At 38.2% G+C, this 24,163-nt stretch overlaps 1 protein-coding gene across 2 annotated transcripts in view; it reads right to left on the minus strand.

Annotated features, from left to right (window-relative positions):
* Positions 1–494: 494 nt before the first annotated feature.
* Positions 495–24,163, minus strand: part of TRPC6 (transient receptor potential cation channel subfamily C member 6) — a 143,344-nt gene continuing 119,675 nt past the window's right edge. For both annotated transcript variants that reach the window (XM_065944154.1, XM_065944153.1), the window contains 8 exons: positions 23,396–23,629; positions 20,298–20,562; positions 18,716–18,911; positions 17,724–17,933; positions 15,967–16,041; positions 6,667–6,750; positions 2,963–3,038; positions 495–2,072 (listed from right to left, as the gene is read on the minus strand). In XM_065944154.1, coding sequence (XP_065800226.1) covers positions 1,921–2,072; positions 2,963–3,038; positions 6,667–6,750; positions 15,967–16,041; positions 17,724–17,933; positions 18,716–18,911; positions 20,298–20,562; positions 23,396–23,629 — 1,292 coding nt within the window. In that variant the 3' untranslated portion in view covers positions 495–1,920. The remainder of the gene's footprint in view (positions 2,073–2,962; positions 3,039–6,666; positions 6,751–15,966; positions 16,042–17,723; positions 17,934–18,715; positions 18,912–20,297; positions 20,563–23,395; positions 23,630–24,163) is intronic.

Genomic DNA, 24,163 nt, shown 5'->3' on the forward strand with positions numbered 1-24,163 from the left:
TTTGACCATCCTTTGCCAATATGCCTTGAATTAAGAAGCTCTTGCTGGAATTCTTAAACCCTTTCTTAAAATATGCTTGGTTTCTCTTTTCATCTTCCAATTAAAAGGAAATGAGAAGAGATGCCAATTCAGCTGCCCTTTGAAGGAAATATGTTGACTTCAGGACATCTAATTTGAATAATAGCATGTATCACTTTGCCTTTTGAGGGAGCCCACCATCATGCCTGTTGTATTTCCTAAAACTTACATCTTGTCAAGTCAATCCCACTTAAAAGTCAGTCCAATTCACCAACTGTTACCTGGTGAGCTTGGTCACCATGCAGCTGCTGGTGCTTTAGGTGGCTAGAGTGCTGAGGAATCTAAATGTCTTCTGTAGAATCTTCTAGAATCAAGCCCATTTGCCGTCATAGAGTGCTCCTTGACATGGAGGCCAGTCTCTTGCATGGCACAACACACAAGTTTTTTGCATTTAGGTTATTTTAATTCATAGGTAATGCATTTGGTATGAGTTTGATTTTTACAGTTTCTGATTCAAATATTGTCAAGAAACATTTGAAAACAGACCTTTTCTGTATCACTAATTAACTTTCCAATTAAGTAATAACCATAAATACAAAAATCACCTAATATAAAATCTCAGCTAAATTTTTGCATCTGGTTACATAAAGGTATTTTGATGTAAACTAAATCAAAGTTGGGGCTAACCAGATTCTCTGTGACCATTTTATCTTTAAAATAAAATTTTGCATATGAAGCCTCTCTTTATTGAGTTTAAAGAAGTACTTCCAGTCAATGCCCAGCATCATCTTAAATATTGATAGTCTTTGGGTAGCTGAAGTGTGAACCTTCATTTCTTTCTTTTAGTTGTTCTAGATATTGCATAATACATACATAATTGCAACCTCTTGGTAAATGCTCATGAATGCAAATTCTTGTTTTATATATTTTGAGAGGAGGGTAGTATATACTGAGAATAACAGATAAGCATTTGCAAGTTCTGTCAACACATTTTTTTCCTTTCCATCTGATGCCGAATTTGGGAAATCACCTATAAAGACCCTTGGAAATGGTACAAAATTGTGCTATCATTGGACCAAATAATGACAATTATCTGTGGCTCTGATGCTTATCCAATAAAAGGTTCTTATTTGGCCAACATCTTTTTAGTTACAATAAAAAGTACAACTTAAAGAGCTTTTAAGTGTCTATACTGGCTGCAAAATAAAACAGGACAAGTATTTCATATGCCCGCGTGCACATACACACACACACACACACACACACACACACACACACACACACCCCACACTGAACTATGTTTCCAAGGTTCAGTGAAGGCAACACTTTTTCACTGGTAACATATCCAAAGAGATGAATCAGAAAATTTAGGAAGGATTTAACACCACTTTGCACAGACAATATCAATCCTATTTTGTGGGGACTAAGAAGGGTGGATGATGAAACAGTATTCTCTAAATGGCAAGGGATTATTTTTCTCTAAATTCAAGTCTGGAAGTCACCATCAGGGGGTCCACGGAACAGGCAGGAAGATGCCTGAAGTGACCATCAGGGGAAATAACAGTGCAGTGTGTTTGCCCTGCCAGCTGAAACGATCCCCAGACAGACACTACGTGGCAGTCACACCATCACAACAGTTAGACCCAAGAAAGCAGTTTATGAAAAAAAAGCACCAAACAATTGGGTGTAATTTTCATCATAATCTGCAATCTTTGACCTGAATAATGAATTTAATCACCAAGAATATTAAATAGTAGAATTCCAAATGATAGGATGACCCAAGTTATCTTTGAACTTTTTCTTTTTTAAAAGCTGGTCACAGTGGCACTTAAAAAAATAAATCAGAAAATAATATGGCTTCAAGTGGACGAATAAATATGAATTTTTAAGAAAGTCTCTGCATTATCTATTGCTTTCCTCTTGATTTGACTCCATTGATAATTTCTCCCCAAGTTTTCTAATAAGTTCTGCCAGGTCTTCTGAATTCTGAGTTTTTTCTTCAAGAAGTTCATAGCGGAGGCTTGAGATGTCTTGTTTAATTTCTTTCAGTTCCCCTTTGAAAAACAAGAGTGACAAGAAGTCAATTGTAAATGTGTAATGCAGAGAAACTAGTGATTCTGTATAGATCAAAATCTTTTTTAATTCCACACGTATCTGTATTTTGAATCTTTTCAAAGGAAATCACTCTTAATGGGGGCAGATTTCTATTTTCTCAGCTAAGTATTTTGGGTAATGAAAAGATTATAGAGAAAACTTATAATGAAAGTCCTCCTAAAATAACTGAAATGGAAACACTGGCAACAAATGTTACAGGGTTTGGGGGCAATGGACCCTCACTTTACCCACCCACTTATTTCTCCCTCCAAGTGTAAGTGAAAGCGTTAGTTACTCAGCTGTGTCCAACTCTTTGCAACCCCATGAAGGCTTCTCTGTGCATGGGATTCTCCAGGCAAGCATACTGGAGTGCTGGAGCCATGCCCTCCTCCAGGGAATCTTCCTGACCCAGGGATTGAACCCAGTCTCCTGCACTGCAGGAGATTCTTTACTGTCTGAACTACCAGGGAAGCCCTCTCCCTCTAAACCCCCCACAAAAATAGTACAGTCTACTTTCCTTGTCTGCAGGTTCCATATTTGAAAAATGAAGGATAGACTGGAATACAATACTTACTCCTTTTTTATATAAGGAACTTGGTATTGACACAGGTCCTAGAACCAATCTCCCACAAATACTATGGGATGACCATAGATACTTATCTAGCCAATGGCATCTGCCCTATGGAGAAATAGCCTCTATTTCCCCAGCATGAGGCAGTGCCAATGCCTGGTGAGATGCAGTCTTCTCCCCTTGAAGCCCACCCTTCCCACGCCCACCTCTCCAGCTCTCCCTCATCTCGGCTTCAGGCCCCAGGTCCTGGCTCACGCTCATGAGCTGACTTCAACTCACCTTCATTCACTTCATCACTCTCCTTGTCTATCTGGGCTTGTAATACGTATCTTTTAATGAGCCTCTTCATTATTTTCTAGACAGGGAAAGGAGAAATCCATCTTAGTTTTATGTTCATGACCAATCTCTCATTTGGAATAAACTTCTGAATCTTTCTCTCTTTAGTCAATACTTTGAAGTGATAGCTATGAAAGATTAAGATTATTTATCTGATAGAGAATGTATACGATCTACAGATTTTAAAGTAAATTTTCACATCACCAGGGCCAATGACTCAAAAGTTAATTTGTGAGAAAAGAGTAAGTTTAGAGCAAACATATAATCCTTGATGTTCATTGTTTGTATTTTACATGAAAAATGTTAGAACAAGACACAGCCTTTCAGCTGGGCAGGTCAAAGGTATGCAATTTTGTCTCTGGGAATGGAAAGTTAAGTAAATGTGCCTCATTTATGGATGTTCCCCTTCATTACCAAGAAATATAGCCAGTTTTGATTGTATACTTGCTAATAATTTAGGAATGGCTAGTTTCAATGTAATAATATTTCTCCAGCACTTGACTTCTACCACGAGGATACTGTTTTTACTATATCAGTTCAGTTCAGTTCAGTCGCGTCCGACTCGTTGCGACCCCATGAACTGCAGCACGCCAGGCCTCCCTGTCCATCACCAACTCCCGGAGTCCACCCAAACACATGTCCATTGAGTCAGTGATGCCACCCAGCCATCTCATCCTCTGTGGTCCCCTGCTCCTCCTGCCCCCAATCCCTCCCAGCATCAGGGTCTTTCCCAATGAGTCAGCTCTTCACATCAGGTGGCCCAAGTATTGGAGTTTCAGCCTTAGCATCAGTCCTTCCAATGAACACCCAGGACTGATCTCCTTTAGGATGGACTGGTTGGATCTCCTTGCAGTCCAAGGGACTCTCAAGAGTCTTCTCCAACACCGCAGTTCAAAAGCATCAATTTTTTGGTGCTCAGCTTTCTTCACAGTCCAGCTCTCACATCCATACATGGCCACTGAAAAAACTATAGCCTTGACTAGATGGACCTTTGTTGGCAAAGTAGTGTCTCTGCTTTTTAATATGCTATCTAGGTTGGTCATAGTTTTCCTTCCAAGGAGTAAGCGTCTTTTAATTTCATGGCTGCAATCACCATATGCAGTGATTTTGGAGCCCCCCAAAATAAAATCTGCCACTGTTTCCACTGTTTCCCCATCTATTTCCCATGTGATGGGACAGATGCCATGATCTTAGTTTTCTGAATGTTGAGCTTTAAGCCAACTTTTACACTCTCCTCTTTCACTTTCATCAAGAGGCTTTTTAGTTCCGCTTCACTTTCTGCCATAAGGGTGGTGTCATCTGCATATCTGAGGTTATTGATATTTCTCCCAGCAATCTTGATTCCAGCTTGTGCTTCTTCCAGCCCAGCATTTCTCATGAGGTACTCTGCATAGAAGTTAAATAAGCAGGGTGACAATATACAGCCTTGACATACTCTTTTTCCTATTTGGAACCAGTCTGTTGTTCCATGTCCAGTTCTAAGTGTTGCTTCCTGACCTGACCTGCATACAGGTTTCTCAAGAGACAGGTCAGATGGTCTGATATTCCCATCTCTTTCAGAATTTTTCACAGTTTATTGTGATCCACACAGTCAAAGGCTTTGAAATAGTCAATAAAGCAGAAATAGATGTTTTTCTGGAAATCTCTTGCTTTTTCTATGGTCCAGTGGATGTTGGCAATTTGACCTCTGGTTCCTCTGGCTTTTCTAAATCCAGCTTGAATGTCTGGAAGTTCTCGGTTCATGTATTGCTGAAGCCTGGCTTGGAGAATTTTGAGCATTACTTTGCTAGCATGTGAGATGAGTGCAATTGTGTGGTAGTTTGATCATTCTTTGGTATTGCCTTTCTTAGGGACTGGAATGAAAACTGACATTTTCCAGTCCTGTGGCCACTGCTGAGTTTTCCAAATTTGCTGGCATACTTAGTGCAGCACTTTCACAGCATCATCTTTCAGGATTTGAAATAGCTCAACTGGAATCCCATCACCTCCACTAACTTTATTCATAGTGATTCTTTCTAAGGCCCACTTGACTTCACACTCCAGGATGTCTGGCTCTAGGTCAGTGATCACACCATCATGATTATCTGGGTCGTGAAGATCTTTTTTGTATAGTTCTTCTGTGTATTCTTGCCACCTCTTCTTAGTATATTCTGCTTCTGTTAGGTCCCATACCATTTCTGTCCTTTATTGAGCCCATCTTTGCATGAAATGTTCCCTTGGTATCTCTAATTTTCTTGAAGAGATCTCTAGTCTTTCTCATCCTGTTGTATTCTCTATTTCTTTGCACTGATCACTGAGGAAGGCTTTCTTATCTCTCCTTGCTATTCTTTGGAAGTCTGCATTCAGATGGGAATATCTTTCCTTTTCTCCTTTGCTTTTCACTTCTTTTCTTTTCACAGCTATTTGTAAGGCCTCCTCAGACAGCCATGTTGCTTTTTTGCATTTATTTTACATGGGAATGGTCTTAATCCCTGTCTCTTGTACAATGTCATGAACCTCCATCCATAGTTCATCAGGCAGTCTGTCTATCAGATCTAGTCCCTTAAATCTATTTCTCACTTCCACTGTATAATCATAAGGGATTTGATTTAGGTCATTCCTGAATGATCTAGTGGTTTTCCATACTTTCTTCAATTTAAGTATGAATTTGGCAATAACTCCTTATTAACTTTTACTATATACTTTTTATAAATAATAAGAGGCTCAGCACATATGTAGGAAGTCCTGAGTGGATGCATATACAGGAAAACCAAACCTTACTACCTAAGCCCAAAATTAAATGATAGACAGTAAAGTCCCACTTTCAAGAACTTATTCTAAGGATGTAATTAAGTATACAAACAAGTCTGTTCATAGTAGTACTACTTATAATAGCAGAAAAAATAAACCCTAAATGTCCATCAATAGGGGATTATTTATTTGTACAAAGGAATACAGTACCTCCATTAAAGTTAATATGAATATATGCTTTGCAAAGTGAAAAGCTATTACTCATTATATATTATTAACTCATTTAGATAACACTGCATATTTGTTGCTGTTGCTGTTTAGTCACTAAGTTATGTCCGACTCTCTTGTGATGCTATGGAGTGTAGTCCTCCAGGCTCCTCTGTCCAGGCAAAAATAATGGAGTGAGTTGCCATTTCCTTCTCTAGGGGATCTTTCCAACCCAGGGATCAAACCAGCATCTCATGCATTGGCAGGTGGATTCTGTACCACTGAGCCTCCAGGGAAGCCCAATGTTGCATAAACATTTCTATAATAATATTAAAATGTATGTAAAATTATATACATACATATAATCATCTGGCAGAATATTCACAAAAGGTAAGTAGTCTTAATTTCTCAGTAATAGGGTTTGAGGTGACTTTTACTCTCTTCTTTATACTTCTTGTAATATAGTCTTGATACAATAAACATGTAGGGTCTAAGTTCCATGATGGCAAGATTTCATCTATTTTATTTACTTCTATATCTCTAGTACTTAGTGCATGGTATGTGGTAGTTACTCAGTAAATATTTTTTGTACTAGTGCATTATTACTGAAAAAATATCATAACAGGTCATTATCCTTTCAATAATTGCATAATGTGAGTTTCTAAATATTACAAATAACTAGTCTTATTTTTTTAAAACCTCATGCTTACCTGATATTGTCTTGGAGAATTAGTGAAACTGTTTAACTGGAAATCTTCTGAACTCCTTATACTTGATTGTTTACTATGTGCAAACTGTAATTTGAAAAGAATTAGAAATGGATTCTTATTTAATTTTTAGATGATGTGATAGCATTTATCTCATAGTTACATATGTGATAGTTACATATATGAATTAATAGTCTTATATACATAAATAATCTTTTCTATATTATAGTGCCATTTTAACTTAATTTGCTTAATATTCTGTCTTCCAACACAAATCATAGATGTCTTAGGTGTGTTCAGCCTCTTGGTGGCTATTAGAGGTTGTCTGAGGACTGTCTTAGACTTTGTGGCTGTCAATCATGCTGTCATGAGAGTCATGCTTTAACATTCCCACAGTTGTATACTTGTAGAGGAAGAGGCAAACACATTGAGAAAATAATAGTGGTGATCTCAGGAGTCCACTGGTGAGGAAGCCACAGTCCAGCATGACTGACAACACCATCTGCACATGCAGCAGACTGTGATGAGACTCCTGAGGAAACACCAGGAGACAACTTTGTTGAGGGATAGGAGCCAACTGTCAAGAAAGCACTAATAAATCTATTTGAATTTTAGGATCTGTATAATATCCTATCTGGGCAGCACTTTTCAAATAATACATATGCCTGAAGAGGCAAATAACAAAGAAAGCAATCTGCAAGAGAGGTGGTAAAGCACCATACTAACATGCTAAGAGAAAGATCAGAAACCTCTTTAACACATTTTCTAAAGGGAAAATGGCCTTACAAAGAAATTAATAGGAGAAACTGAACAAAACACAGTATCTCCAGATATATATTTTGCAGGGTGCAAAATTTTTTCAGGGTAAAGAAACTTCAAGACCATTTACTAAGACAGCCATGATTTCTATTTCCCAGTGATATCTACGTTGTTAGAGCTTGGTTGCTTCAGTTGTGTCCGACTCTTTGTGACACCATAGACTGTAGCCCACCAGGCTTCTCTGTCCATGGGATTCTTCAGGCAAAAACACTGGAGTGGGTTGCCATTTCCTCCTCTGTTAGAAGTGAAGTGAAAGTGAAAAGTGAAAGTGAAAGTCGCTCAGTCATGTCCAACTGTTTGCCACCCCACTGGACTATACGGTCCACGGAATTCTCCAGGCCAGAATTCTGGAGTGGGTAGCCTTTCCCTTCTCTAGGGGATCTTCCCAACATAGAGATCAAACCCAGGTCTCCTGCATTGCAGGTGGATTCTTTACCAACTGAGCTATCAGGGAAGCCCAATGAAATTCAATTAAAATCCTTAACTCCAATTCTTTGATGCTGTAAATGGCCACACATTGAGGTAAAGCAACTATGCACACATTCATCCATTAAACAGGTATTTTATGAGCATCTTCTATATGTAAAGTACTGTGCTATGTCCTGGGTATTTAATGAAGAACATAAATAATTATCTAGCTGAGTTATAATAATAGGAAAAATATGGCAATACTGACAAGATTCATAAAAATATATATAATGGTGAAGATATTCTTTAGATTACATCCTTTTTCATGTAGCTATTTCCCTTTCTCTTTCACCCTTTCTAAAAATGTCAAGAAAATATCCGTATTTTTTTAACTTGATATCGACTTTTAAAAAAATAAGATAAAATTATACAATTGACCAGATTAACCAGAGAGATGGCTTAGGTTCTGTAGAAGAACTCTTGACAAAAGCCTGAAAACGCAAATCTGGTTCTGCCTTCAGGTTAGCCGTGGAACATTAGGTGAGAAGCTGAAATCCTATAATCTCTCCTGATAGTGAAGAGAATGCCCTAGTTAATCTCTGGAGTCCTTCAAACCCTATTAACTTATGAATTTGTGAGACAAATGCAAACTTCAGCATATTTTAACATTTAATTCATTTGCAAATAACATAATCATTAATTTTATAATGATATAAAATGGAATGATATTAACATATAATATTAGATATGATTTCTGAATTTCAAACTGTGACTTATGCTTTAAAGACATCATTAAACATGATGACCAGAGTCAAGCTCACTTTCACCCCTCAGTGTTTAAGACAAAGCATGGAGGGTGAGGACAGCTTCATAACCAGAGGGAAAGGATCCAGACAAAGGGAATTTTGGGGCATCATGGCCATCTACTTATGAACACCTAGCCTCATGGTGGCAAGTTATTAATTTAATGTTTTCTTTTGTTAGAGGCCACGAACACATCCAAATGGTGTTCATGGAAATAAGAAAGTGAAAATTTATACTTCTTTGAGATTATTTTAGAGATGAATGTGTGGACTTTAGTACATGATGACAAATTAAAGCAGCTCCACAACACACCTTTTTTGAAATAATCCTTTTTTGAAAACTTAATAACCACACAGGTGTCTTTCATTTGCTCTTTTCTAACTTAAGGCCTTTGAATTTGTTGTTCTCAATTCCCAAAACATTATCTTCCTGGGCTTTTGCCTGACTCACTTGCTTTGTCTGATCCTCTGGAGTTGAGGTCAACATATAAGCTCCTCAGATGGCTTTCTCTGCCCACCCCATGAAAATAGATCTTGAGAAAGCTAGGCCTTTTGTATCCTTTGTGCTCTGTGCGTCCTAAGTTGCTTCAGTCGTGTCTGACCCCTTGTGACCCTAAGGACTCTTGCACACCAGGCTCCGCTCTCCATGGAATTCTCCAGGCAAGAATACTGAAGTGGGTTGCCCACCAGGGGATCTTCCCAACCCAGAGATTAAACCCATGTCTCTTATTTCTCCTTAATTGGCAGGCAGGTTCTTTACCACTAGCGCCACCTAAGAAGCCTCTTGTATCATTCATAACATGCCAATTGCTTTATTCATTGGCTTGCTTACATGGTTATTATCTACATCCTCCTGAGCTCCACAGAAGGAGGGACTTTGTTTAGTTAACCTCAGTGTCCCCAGAGCCATCACTCTGTGACAGAAGTTGTTGGCTGATAAAATGAATGAAGAAGTACTTTTGTGTAACTAATGGAGATCACTTGGTTTCCAGACACCTTGCTGTACAAGGCATGTACAATCTAGGTTCATGAAACAGCTGGCTGCAATTCAGCCACATGGGAAAGTTATATCTGAAACCTGGAGAGCTGGTTTTAAGGTCTGAGGCAGATGACTTACAAACTAACATCCTGGATGACACAAAAGAGGCTAGGGAAAGCCAGGAAACAGTTTGAAGAATGCGCACAATTATAGGTTTCTTTTTTTTTTTTTTTTTTAAATATTTATTCATTTATTTGGCTGCACCAGGTCTTGGTTGCAGCATGTGGGATCTAGTTCCCTGACCAGGGATCGAACCTGGGTCCCCTGCATTGGGAGCTCAGAGTCTTAACTACTGGGCCAGCAGGGAAGTCCCCAATTATAGGTTTCTAAAGTGTAGATCTACAGGGTGCCATACAGTTTTAGCATAACACATGGATGTACCCAGTGGGCAGAGTCTGGCATTTCTCAGTTGCAACATTTTTGACACTTTGGGCTGAGTAAATTTTTTTTTACTATAAAAATTCCATGTATTTGAAAATTAAATGTCAATGACAGGTGTATCTAAGAAGCCATTACAAGGAAAATTAGAAAATATTTGTAACAGAAAATAATAGAATTTTATATCACTAACACTGCCATTTAATATAAAAATCTATAATCACTTTTTAAAATCCAGATGCACATTGGAATTTTTTGAAAACTACAAATACCCAGGTATTGTTTTTTTGCTCCAAAACTCCAGATGTAATTCCAATGAGCAGCCATGTTTAAAAAACAAGGTTTTTAATTTGATCTTTTACTATTATCTAGCCTGTTTCACTTTTTCTATTTCATGTTCAGTGCTCCCATTTCATTTCATTTATGGGTTGGGCAATTCCTTACTGTGGGGGTCTTCTAGTGCATTGTATAATGTTTGCCAGTATCCCTGGTCTTCACCCCTAGATGCCAATAATATGATCCATCACTAATTTTGACAACCAAACCTGTCTCCAGGTATTACAAATAGACTGCTGGTCATGTGGAATAAAAATCAGATCTCACTGGGAACCACTGATATAATTAAATGGCACCTGACTAAACAGTAATAAATCCACTTGGATCTTTTTTATGTGATGAGTTCTGCTCTAAATCTGCAATATGAATTTGAATGCAAATCTAACATCTATACAGCAAAAATTTCCAATCAGTTTCTAATACGTAATAGGTATTCGACAAACACATATTTAAAAACTTAATAACCCCAAGGAGTAATATGTAAGAAGAAATGTACCCAATGGTGCAAAGAAGCATTTTAACCACTTGGTGGCAGAAAATTCTAATTTATATTTGTTTTGATGTACGGCCACTAAAATAGACTGAGAAGTTGAAGCGATTCAGTGGGCAATATGAATAGCATTTAAACCTTAGTGATTTGGACATTTACAGATGATACTGATGTATAATATGTGATGGGAGTGAGGAAGGGGGTTTGGTGAGTGGAAGCAGGAATGATTGGGTGTGAGCTCTGTACCTGACTAATATGCAAATATACACTCCAGTTCTGAAGGAAGCACCGCCTGCTCCTTTTTTTTCATACCTTCTACCACATTTCCTGCATTCTTTATGCTGTCTTTCTTTCACTTCCTAGTAATTAGTTTGATATTAGCATTTTTCATCTTGCTGCAGCTTCACTGTAGGATGGGAGTGAGGAATGCTAAATAACTATTGTTATTTATTAAGTGGAACAAGCAAGCTTCAGTCTTTGGAATTTTTTATGTTTGGACATAGCAACAGTTCTGAGTTTCCCACTCTCCACAGGCATTGAAGGGTCTGAGGCTGGGATCAAAGCAATGAACTGAAAAGGTATAGGCAATATGATTAGTCAGCAGTGGATGCTGAAGTGTGGGAAGGAAGCCATGTGGTACAGTGTTTGTAAAAAACTCTTACTTTGGAATCAAGTAGATGTGGATTTGAATTCTGGCTCTGGCACGTGTCTGAAATGGGACTTTGAGCAATTCATTTCACTTTTGTTATCCTCAGGTTTCTCATGTATAAAATAGGGAAAATAATATTACCTACATCCTAGAACTAATGTGAGGATGAAAGAGATAAGTGCTGTAGAATATGTAGCTTGACATACAGTTGATGTTATACAAGTGTCAACAACTATTTTTACTGTATAGAAGGGTAAATATCTACTTTGTGGCTTTAGACCTGTTTCATGATTAGTTTGAATCTGTTTGTGTGTGTGTGTGTGTGTGTGTGTGTGTGTGTGTGTGTGTTTCCTGGAGCTACTTCGCTGAATATTGCTTTTCACTTATGTGTCCATGACTAAGGCATTCAGGCAACGAAATATTCAATGATTCCCACATCCAGATGAGCATTAGACTCTCTTAAGGACTTAATGAAATACACATTTCCAGGTCCCATGGCCAGAGATTTTAACTTGATAGCTCTAGAGCAAAGGATGGGTAATTTGCACAAATTCTTCTGGCAAAATGACCCTGGTGATTATACTTGGAACCACTATATTATATAACTGTTTCATCAGATGACTAAAAAGATAGCCTCTGACCTAATTGAAAGCTAAAGGACATAGTTCTTGGATATGTAACTGATGAAAAAAATCTACACGTCTCATTCAATATAGTGCAGAATGGACCCAAAATGCTAAGATAATGTCTTTAGGCTCCACTCTGGCCTATGGCCTGGGTCTCGTGAAACCTGCTCTGAAACTGACACTTGAAGGTGATCTGTTCTAGAACTGGAACAGAGCAGATCTTCAAGAAGCTATTTGGCATTTCAGGTTTACATATGTAACATAGTACAGCAGAGACTGAATGTATGCTGTCCTTTCAGACTCTATGTCTGAAAAGCTAATGCTAGAGACCACCAAAGTGAGTGACAGAATTAAAAGCAATGACTAAAGAGAATGAATGCTTACTTTGTTTCTAAAAGTATTGTTATATGGCTCATCTGACTGATTTCTATAGTTTACATGGAGCAGATATGCAGGAAGAAGATGTGAAGGAATGTTCATGTGACCTAACCACTTTAACCTTCAAGGAGTCAGAAAGAAGACCTGAGAGAAGTAGAAAGTAAACATCGACTTCACGAAAAAGTGAGCAAAAGCGACACAGAATGAGTAAGGGAAAACACACCATGAGAGTTTTTCTTATTACATGACAGCGTCAAACATGTTCCAGTAGGAGTTCGCCTCAGCAACAACAGGCAAAAATAAATGGAACTACAAATGGTCACTTTAAAAAATATTTTCTCGGGCATATCATTAATGTGTCATGCTAAAGCACGCTACGTGAAATGTGCCTAGTTTTGTTAATCATAAGCTTACATGGCAAGGGGAAATAGACATCTGTGTTGGTTTGGTCCTCTGGGAATCAAATGTCAAGACAAAGTCAGGAATATGAAATGTGTTCAGAATCATGCCTCTGAAAGATACTGGGAAGTGTGAGCAGATGGCAGAAAAAGCTTCCAGACCATGAGGCTTGGCTCACTTGTGAAAGAGGGAGAGGTAGGAAGATGGAGAAAGCTGGGCACAGAGTGCCCCAAGAGGTCTTGTGCTGGCAAGAAATACCCAGGACCCAAAAAGCATGACCGTGGTGGGAAAGCTGAGGGCACCTCAAAGAGGCTGCTGCAGGAGGCTGCCAGCTGACAGAGCTCTCCGAAGCAGGTTCTCTCTTGAAAGAAGACACGAGCCACACATCTCCACGGTTGCCAAAATAAACAGTCACTCTAGAAGGTTCCTTGGTGGCCTCCCTGGTGACTTGGAAGGTAAAGAATCTGCCTGGAATGCAGGCGACCTGGGTTCGATCCCTAGGTCAGGAAGGTTCCTGGGAGAAGGGTATGGCAACCCACCCCCGTATTCTTGCCTGGAGAATCCCCATGGACAGAGGAGCCTGGTAGGCTGCAGGAAACAGGGATGCACAGAGTTGAACACTGCTGAAGCAACTTAGCACGCACACACCAGAAGGTTCAGCTGACACTGGAGTCAACATTTATTGATCCACTACTACGGACACCAGAGGCTTTGTATTGATCTTAAAGAGTTTATTTTAATCTGGGGTTGAAATATATGCCACTAGAAAGCATAAAGCAATCCAAGTCATGTTAAAAGGATAGAAAGTGTATTTTTCAGATGATTTAAGCAAATTTTAATTTTCTACATTTTTGGAGAAATTACAGAGGTAATACAATTATTTCATTTGAAAGGTACTACAGATTCTATCTTCCTGGAGAATTCCATGGACATAGCCTGCAGGGTTACAGTCCATGGGATCACAGAGTTGGAGACAGTTAACTGATTGACCAACACACACACATGCTGCTGCTGCTGAGTGGCTTCAGTCACGTTCAACTCTGTGCGACCCCGTAGACGGCAGCCCACCAGGCTCCCCCATCCCTGGGATTCTCCAGGCAAGAACACTGGAGTGGGTTGCCATTTCCTTCTCCAATGCATGAAAGTGAAAAGTGAAAGTGAAGTCACCCAGTCGTGTCCAACTCTTTGCGACCCCATGGACTGCAGCCTACCAGGTTCCTCCGTCCATGGGATTTTCCTGGCAAGAGTACTGGTGTGGGGTGCCATTTCCTTCTCCAACACACACATAGATTCTATCACAAAGGGAAAAAAAGGCATTTTGATCCCCCTTAAATTTTTTATACTTGTTCAATGATTTATTGTTATCATTCACTCATCATACTTTCAGTATAAGCAATTTCTTACTGCAAAGTGATAAAATCCAACTTGAAGTGAAAGTATTAGTTGCTCAGTCATGTCCACCTCTTTGTGACTCCATGGGCTGTAGCCCGCCAGGCTCCTCTTGTCAGTGGAATTCTCCAGGCAAGAATACTGGAGTATGTAATCATTCCCTTTTTCAGGGGTTCTTCCTGATTCAGGGACAAATCTGGGTTTCCTGCATTGCAGGCAGATTCTTTACCATCTAAGCCACCAGAGAAGCCCCAAATCCAACTTACACTGACCTATTTTTTTGAAAAATTTTATTGAGTTAATTATAACCAAAGGACAAAAGCTGCTTCTCTGTAACAGGTACCTACTAGTGTTTGTGATTTACAAAGCTTCAACTGAATCCTCCCAACGATTTTGTGTGATGGGTTGTACAACTTGATCAGAGGTTCAGAGAAGGTTCAGAGAAGTTAAATGAATTGCTAAAGTGGCAGAGATGAGATGAGATCTTAATCTTCTGACTACTTAGTTCAATGCTCTCACTATATCAATATTATATCAATACTTAAGAGTATTCCTATTTTGTTAGGGGTGGTAACACACTTGGCCTAAAAACAAAACAAAATCGCAACCCTCCTTGGTATTTGTGTTGCATGTGGTGGCCCTGGAACAGAGTTCTGGCTAATGAGATATAATAACAGAGGTTGTTGGGAGGCACTTCTGAGGGTGGTGACCGAGTCCTCTGGTGCTCAGCTTTTCCTCTGCTCCCTTGCTTCTTCATGTCTGAATAGTGGGTGTGATGTCTGGAGGTAAAGGTGTCATCTTACATTTGCCTATGATAAAAATATCCAGGGGAATCACAGAGACTCACTCCTGACAAGAACCCTGTACTGCCAACTCTGGGGAGTTAAATGAGAGGGGAGAAAACAACTGTCTTGCTTAAGTCGCCATGTGTTTTTTTTAATTATTATTATGTGCAACTGAATGCAAGTCCCACCTAACACATTGCTCTTCTCCTAATTAGTTCACTCATAATTTCCTTCTGCCTTGTGCCCCTACTATGTGCCTGCTGCCAGAACAAAGCAAAAGTCCTCATCATGAGGGATTCTGCCACTCCAAATTAGGGAGCTGAGGTAGCTCTCGGGTACACTGCTCATTATAAACTGTGCTGACTGGAGCAGCCACTGAATTCTCAGGGAGCCTCTTGTGACAACTTCTCGATTACTGACAAATAATGGGGCTCTGCTAGGTGTGCATAATCGCCACCTGAGCTGTGGAGAATTAAATTAATTATATCTCCATCAGGTCCCTGACAGGTTCCTCTATTGTTTTAATTTTTCCTTCTCTACATCACAATTCTATATTTCGTCACCCCAAAGTACTCCAAATATATGTTTAATATCTGCCTTAAACAGCCATGGAATTCTTTTTGCTGATGCACTGGACACAGGCTTGTTTTCACTTCTCAATAACAGATTCTTTGAGCACTGCCAAATTGTTAATTCTTTAATGTGTCTACTGTTTCGTAAAATTGCTTCTGAATATTTGTCCTTCTCTCTGAGAAGATAAGCCAGATCATAAGTGTGGCTCCATATTTTCAAATGTGATCTTACCTGTTTTCTGTCAAGTGATAATTTTGAAAGGTCTTCATGACTTCCCAAAATTCCAAATTTCTTTCCTTCATTTCTCTTTTAAAGATAGAGAGTAAAATGAGTACAATCACTAATTATACATTGAGAACTGTAAAATGAATTTCACTCTTCCTTCATCCCATATTCTAAAAGCCATCTGGTCTAACCCTTCAGCAAGTTTCTTTGAGAGGAACATATTCTTAGTAGTGTCTTCCCTTGGGTGAATACTCGGACATTTCGTTTGGACACTGAATTGTCTGGGGTTGCAGTTTTAACCACATGTTACTAAGAGCTACATGCTTAGTAACATGGAGTAAGGTTAGGGAAATTTTTGCTATTCAACCTATTGAGTTCTATAAGGGATACATCTGGGAGAGCACCAAAGATCACATATTTTTTCCAAAATTCCTATCCAAAATAATCACCATACATTTAAAGAAAGCTTAAGGATTCTCAAAGCACTTTCACATATTTATCTGATTTGATTTGCATGACATGGATATAACTGTAATTCCCGTGTTACAGGTGAGGAAATTGGAGCTCAGGGAGCTTAACTTGAGAATCCCAAGTAGTAAGATGCAAACCCAACAGGAATTAAAATATTTCCCTTTTATTCAAAAATAGAACCTTATAATTGCAAGGGACCATTATGATTATTTGGCTCAGCTGCCCACCCAGTGCAGAAAATCTATAAAATCCTAATATTGGTCATCTAGCATTTATTGATTACTTAAAATGATAGGGAACTGACTATTTCATAAGAGCCCACCATTCTGTTGGACAGATCTTGTTTTTTTTTTTCCAAACATATAGCTAAAATTCACAGCTTTTGCACATGGCCTCTTTTCCTATATTTGAATAAAAAACTGTGTTTCCTCATTAAAATTGGAAATTGTAAAAAAATATTTACTGTATTCCCCTTCAGCCTTCCTTCTAGAAGCAGCCGACTCAGCCACGTCCTTATCTGTGGCGCTGTATCCAAACCCGTCTGCCTCCTGGCCCCCTCTGGCGGCATCTAGTCTCTGTGCTCCTCCTGGATGCAGAGTTCTGTCCCCTCGGAACTCCTGGCAGAGAATAGCCTCCCCACCCCCACGCACTCCCAGAGCGTTCCACCTGCTCCACACATTCCTTCACCCTCCGGGATGGCTCTACTCCTCCACCTGGGCACCAGACAGATCACTTCCACGGAAGCTTAAGAGGGCCCTGCTTCATGAGATTACTGTTTCCACTTAGTACCCTCAGATGTATCTTTCTTGAACTATGTAATGCCAAGCCTCATCTCTCATAGTACATGTGAGCAACTGATTTCTGAAATTCTCAGTGTAGAACTTACTTAAGAGTCTGTCAGAGTCCCGGAAGACATAATCAGCTAGCTGTATAAGCTAAAGGTGAAAAAACTGAAGCTGCATAAACTGAGGTATATAAGTATACCCAGCTGTAAAAAGTGAAGGCAGAGTGAGGGATATGTAGCTACAACAGCAAAAACATGCCCCAGAATAGCTCTCCCTTTTAATACCCATTCTGGATAATGTGACACATTATTCTAGCTACATTTCATGGATTTTTCTTATATTTTTTAGCAAAAAATGTAAAGTCAAAGGACTGCTCTGAGCTAAGTGACTACATTTGGGAATGGAGGGGCATGTCATCACAAACTGCTTCTTTATAAAGGGATGTGGTATTGTGCTTATCACGGTTTTAGTTTAAAAACATAATTTCAGATTATCAAGTGAAATCACCTTGTTCATTTCTGCATCCTCCTGCTCCTGGAAACCTTTTTTATGGCCTTGGAACAATTCAGAAATCCATTTTTTAAGCCTCAATAAAAGATAAAACAGGGACTTTGGACTTGGCACCAGGTTGAAGGGAACAGGAAGAGTTCTTCCCTCCTCAAAGTAAGAAAACCAAAGCTTGGCCCTTGCAAACTTCCATTCCACATCAGCATCATCCTATACAGATAAATATGACAGGTCAGCAAGGAAATGCACAAACAATTACTGGGATGCTTCTGACACTGTGTGCTAGATGGAAGTAATGTCACCTACAGCAACCTCAGGCCCCAAACACTACCCCAGATGGTCTCAAAATGTTAAGGTTCTACTCACACACTCTTAGGAAAGAAAATTTACTTAAAATTTTATCATTCTTACAGATCTACAGATCTCAAAACTTGCATGTATTTATAAATACACTGAAAGTTATAAATCTATTTCCTATATTCTGAAAAACACTATGAAAAATTATTCACTCTTATGTTTTGCAACAGATCACTGCTTTGATGAATGTGGGACACAGACCAAAAGATTCCTGGAATAAAAATCACTCTAAATTTGAGAAAGGGTCAATTTTGAACATCACTCAAAGCAATATTTGGAGAATAGTGGCATTTATGAGCAATAATTTTTGAATGAAATATAAATTCATGCTGATATAGTGTTTCTAAGAATTTATAAATAATAATACCAAATCATACAACATTTCTCATCCTTATTCCTTACTATCCCACCACACCCATAGATGTTGTGCTTGGAAGCAAAGGATTAAGATTGTCTAGATTACTACATATAAAGAATATAAAAAGTATAAAATTTTCTATAAAATATATAAAGAAGCATATAAAAAGGGCAAGAACAGATAGAAAGTAGTCTATAATATCACCACTATTGCTGAGCTGATCCCTGGAATAGTTAAAACATATACCACACAGTATACAAATGTATAGAGATTATACCTCAATTTCCTGGAATGAACTGTTGATCATTGCAATTAACATATTTAGCAAAACAATGACCATCGTAACATTATAGACTCCATAAAGAACATAACCGATGTTTTCAATGAATTTGTGATTATAGTTGATGACCACGGATTTCACTTCAGAAAGTCCAAATATAGCCCAGAACAGTGTCTTAAAACTCTCTTCCACTCTGGGTAAAAAGAAGGAAATAAAGGAAATGATAAAGCATACAAATGAATGACAATGATACCATAATAAAAACAAGCTGATTTAATGTCTGAAAATTATTAGATATTCATGAGAAAATTCTTTACTTCCCCGAGCCTCAGTTTTCTTTTTTGTAAAATGGGACAATAACTATTTCCAGGATTGTTGCAAGGATAAGGGAATATTTTGCATATGAAGCACACAACTCACTATCTGGTACATAATAAGTGCTCAGTAAATGCTAACATAACTTCAAACCACAGATATTAACATTTAAATAATCCATAGGTTTGGTAAAGGAAATATTAACTGTATTACTTAATAAAAATAATGTAATATTTTATAGTCCTTTTGTGTTTCTGCTCATCTACACTTCTAATATCCAATAAATAGATAATAGTATGTGTCTTAAGTGTCTTAAGGAAAATATGACAATATAAACATAGTCAGTGTTACTAAAGTCACTGACATGTCTTAGGAATGCCGAGGCTTTAGGCATAATTACTGACCAAAATGAAGTTCCTCTGCTTAGGTCAGGTGGTTCAGTTTCTCTGACAAACTGAACTTTACAGGAATATGAATATAGGTTATGCTTCCATCAATACTTCTCATCGTAACATTTTTTTGTTGTTCTTCAGTTGCTCGGTCGTGTCTGACTCTTTGTGACCCCATGGACTGTGCATGCCAGGCTTCCCTGTCCTTCACTATCTCCCAGAGTTTGCTCAAACTCATGTCCATTGAATCAGTGATGCCATCAATCTTTCCCAGCATCAAGGTCTTTTCCAATGAGTCAGCTCTTTGCATCAGGTGGTCAAAGTATACCTGAATACCTAATATTTGAGTAATGTATTCCAAACACACTTTATAAAAAACACATGTGTCCATGGTGAACATAAATTAAAACTCTTGTCACTGCTGGTAACTCAGATTGCTTTTGGAAGCAGCTGTTCTCGTGGGGCCCCAGGAATCTGAATTGAGCAGGACACAGAAGTGAAGAGCACAGATGCTAGAGTCAGTGGACAAGGGACTATGTCCTGGCTTTTCTACATACTAGCAGCTATGAGGCATTTAGCGTGTCATTTAACTTCCCTGAGCTTCAGTTCCTTTTTGTGTGAAACAGAAATGATCAGATGATGTGTGTGAGGTAGCTCCTGGCCCTAAAATTGTTAACTATTATTACTTACTATTAGAAAGGTTGCCCACATTGTTGAGTTCTTACAACACATTCCAAATTTCTCTCATAATGCTAAAGAGTAACTGGAAATAAAGTCTTTACTCAAACATTATTTATCCCACTGTTGCATATGAACACTATTAGGCTAGAGTTTAACTGACAATCATCATGATTAAAAGAACCAAAATCACCTACGTTGTGAAGGCTTCGTTTTGCTTCGCACCAATGTAGTAGGAATAGAGGTTGAACATTCCAATCATAAAGGCCACAAACACCATGATGAATATGACCATGAACTTGAAGATATCTTTTACTGTTCTTCCAAGTGATATCTGCAGAGGTCCAAAGCTTTCATTTGCTGGTAAAATGTAGGCTATTCTGGAGAAACTTAAAACTACAGCAATTGCATAAAGACCTTCAGATATAATTTGAGGATCAGAGGGGTCCCATTTTATCCTGGCTGGGAGGAAGGAAAAACAAAAGTTATGGTGAGTTTATTTACATTTTTTACTTGGGGCTTCCCTGGTAGCTCAGATGGTAAAGAATCTGTCTGCATTGCAGGAGACCTGGGTTTGATCCCTGGGTCAGGAAGATCTCCTGGAGAAGGAAACTTTTTACTTAGGTAACTTCTTTTCTGGGATAGAAATATAATTATATTAGCAATCCAGTTCCTGATGAAACTTCTTTAAGTGTCAGTTTCTGAATTTACAAAGAAAATTATCCCCCTGGTTTGCTGGCAGTTTTCCATAATGGTATAGCACAATGGTTGAGAGTACAAACTATGGACTTGTCATATGTAACCACTCCAATATTCTTGCCTAGAGAATTCCACGGACAGGAGAGTGGTGGGCTATAGTCTGTAGGGTCACTGAGAGTTGGACACGATTCAAGCGACTTACCACACATTCCTGCATGCATCTATCTAAAATCAACTAGAAGAACTAGTACAAATTATTTATCTTATTAATAGTTTTATTTTCCCATCTTTAAAAATTACATACTGCTTCTATCTATCATCTGTTGTGAGAATTTAGTAAGTCAACATACATTTAGTGTTTAGAAAGTGCTTAGCACTAGCTAAATAGTAGCATTTACTATTTAATCTTAAACTATAATAAAAGAAAATAAGGCCCTAGTAAATGATATCATTATTTAGTCTTAAACTATAATTACACTATAAAATAATTTGGGGCCTATGCAATACTTGTAGTTATTTAAACTTACTAAGGTCATTTATATTGGTCATTCAAGTCTATTTTTATCATAGAATGTAGTAATTATTCATTTATGAATTTTTCTGACATTATTACATCAGAACATCAAAAATCTAATTAAAAAGCCATTATGAAGAAAAATGCAAAGCAGTGTGTAACAGAGAGGAAAAATATAATTATAAATTTGTATTTGCTTATTTGCTGAGAAGTAGAATTAGGAACAATAAAGTAATAAAAGCAGTTTCTTTTTATATAGCACTTTGAATATTAGTACAGTATATAAATAGTTTGACTTGTAAAATTCCATATATTAAAATTTTTCTTATAAAATAATGGCTATATTCCCTGTGCTATATAATATATCCTTGTATAAAAGCCCTACATATGCTATAAAAATTGTCAAGTATTAAAATATTAAAGAGAAATAATAAAAAAGAAATCCCTATGTGATACAGCCAATAAAACTCATAGAGATGTCAACCGTATGTTAAATGACACCTTATCAGAGGAGGACTTGACGTAAGTAGTTAAAGAGAATGTTTTTCCCACCCTAGGTTTCTACAAGGAGAGATTTCCCCTAAGCAAATAACTGAACCTATTTATACTCCTAGTCACTTTCCTCCTGGGGAGACAGAGTGACTTCTCTGATTGCTGACTGGGGTGGAACACTGAACAGGCTTGACTCAGCTCTGCCCTCTTTACCTTGGGAATTTTCCTCTGATCTTCCATGGAGGAATCTCACATGACCATACCTGCTAACATACCCACTTCAGGAATGACTGCCCTGTCCATGGCTGCCTGGAAATTGGAGGGTACATCTGGCTAAGCCTGGGGTTCAGTATTACTGAATCACTTGACTAATAAACTCAGAACTGTATCATCCACGCTAAACTTTGTCAATATTAAAGGTGATGATTTGACCTAATGTTAGCACTTTGTTTATTTCTCATCTAGTTCAAAGGCTTCCCTAATGGCTCAGCAGGTGTTTATTTCTCATCTAGTTCAAAGGTTTCCCTAATGGCTCAGCAGGTGGGTTTTACCCTGGGTCAGGAAGATCCACTGGAGGAAGAAATGGTAACCTACTCCAATATTCTTTCCTGAAAAATCCCACGACAGAGAGCCTGGTGGGCTACAGTTCAATGGGTCGCAAAGAGTTGGACACAACTGAGCGACTATCCCACGACAGAGAGCCTGGTGGGCTACAGTCCAATGGGTCGCAAAGAGTTGGACACAACTGAGCGACTAAACACAGCACAGCACTAGTTCAAAGTCTGGGTGAGAAAAGGGGGAACTATTTATTAGCAGCCTTCGATGATTCCCTTGCTTTCAAGTAGTTTATATGCCTTAGACAGAAATGGTACTTAAATGTGTACTATTTTTAATAGACAAGAAGAAAAAAATAAAACCACAACATAATACCAGCATTCTCAATGAAGTTTGGTGGTTAGCCAACTAATCCCAGAGATAAAGTGAGATGATTCTTGTAACTGAGAGGTGTTCTGCCAGAAGAAATATCAGGAAAGAAGTAGAAAGCATGATAAAAAGATATAGATAATCTGAAGAAGCTGGAAACTGACCAATAATTTTTCTGAGAATTGAGTAATAACCAAACTGCTACTGATGTGTTCCTTTTTTATTCTTTCATCATTTTATTTATTTCAAAAATTTAAATAAATTTTTATTGGAGTATAGTTGATTCACAGTGCTGTGTTAGTTTCTGCTACATAGTAACAAGAATCAGTTATACATATACATATACCCACCCTTCTAGATTCTTTTCCCATATAGGTCATTACAGAGTATTGAGTAGAGTTCCCTGTGCTATACAGTAAGTCCTTATCAGTTATCTATTTCATATGTAGTTGTGTGTATATGTCAATTCCAACCTCCCTCTTGTGTTTATTCCTCCCCTCCCTTCCCTCTTGGTAACCATAAGCTTGTTTTCTACATCTGTGACTCTATTTCTGTTTTTTAAATAGGCTCATTTGTACCATTTTTTTTTTTAAAGATTCTGCAAACAAATGATATCATATAAATTCTACATTTTATAAACATATTGACTGGGTACTGTAAACTCACCCAAATTGTAGTATTTCACATTGTCTCCCAGTGTGACTTTTGTCAAATCCTTTAAAGTATCATTTGCGTCAATGATGCTCTGGGCTCTGGAAGCATGCCAGAACGCCATGAATCTTGCAATGAATGATGCTGCAAAGATTGCCAGCATTCCAAAGTCAAGCATATTCCACAGCTCAAACAAGTACTCCTTGGGGCCTTGAGTCCAAATTTCTTTACATTCAGCCCATATCATGCCTGTATGGGAAAGAGGTTAAAATAGCAATCCAATTTCATTCCAGCCTTAGTTTTTCACCAAAACAAAACAAATTTAAAAGGGCTCAGGCTGACATTCAAAACCCTTCAAAATGTGACCTCATCTTACACATTCAGCCATCATTATCCTGTACCTACAAATCCTACAAATCCTGTCCCTACAAGTCTAAAAATATCAGTGCATTATCTTAAAGCAATTTGACAAAGTTAATTAAGGACATTCAAGCAGCAAACATGATTTGATCCATTAATTCTATACATAAGATGTTCATTATAGGATTCTTTATAATAAAAAATGTAAACACACCCATACTAACATCCTCAAAATAGAAGTAATCATGGGACTTTCACAAATAGACTATTGTGTAGCCATTTCATATGATATTTTAATTACCATGGAATAGTGGCCACAAGAATGTGCCCCACAAGCCTCCAAATACGGGAATTTAACTGGCCATGGGCCAAAGCTGGAGCACTCTGAAAACTAGAGACACTTTTGCCCTAAGCCCATGGGAA

The sequence above is a fragment of the Muntiacus reevesi genome, chromosome 9 (genome assembly GCF_963930625.1).
Source record: "Muntiacus reevesi chromosome 9, mMunRee1.1, whole genome shotgun sequence".
Taxonomy (NCBI): domain Eukaryota; kingdom Metazoa; phylum Chordata; class Mammalia; order Artiodactyla; family Cervidae; genus Muntiacus; species Muntiacus reevesi.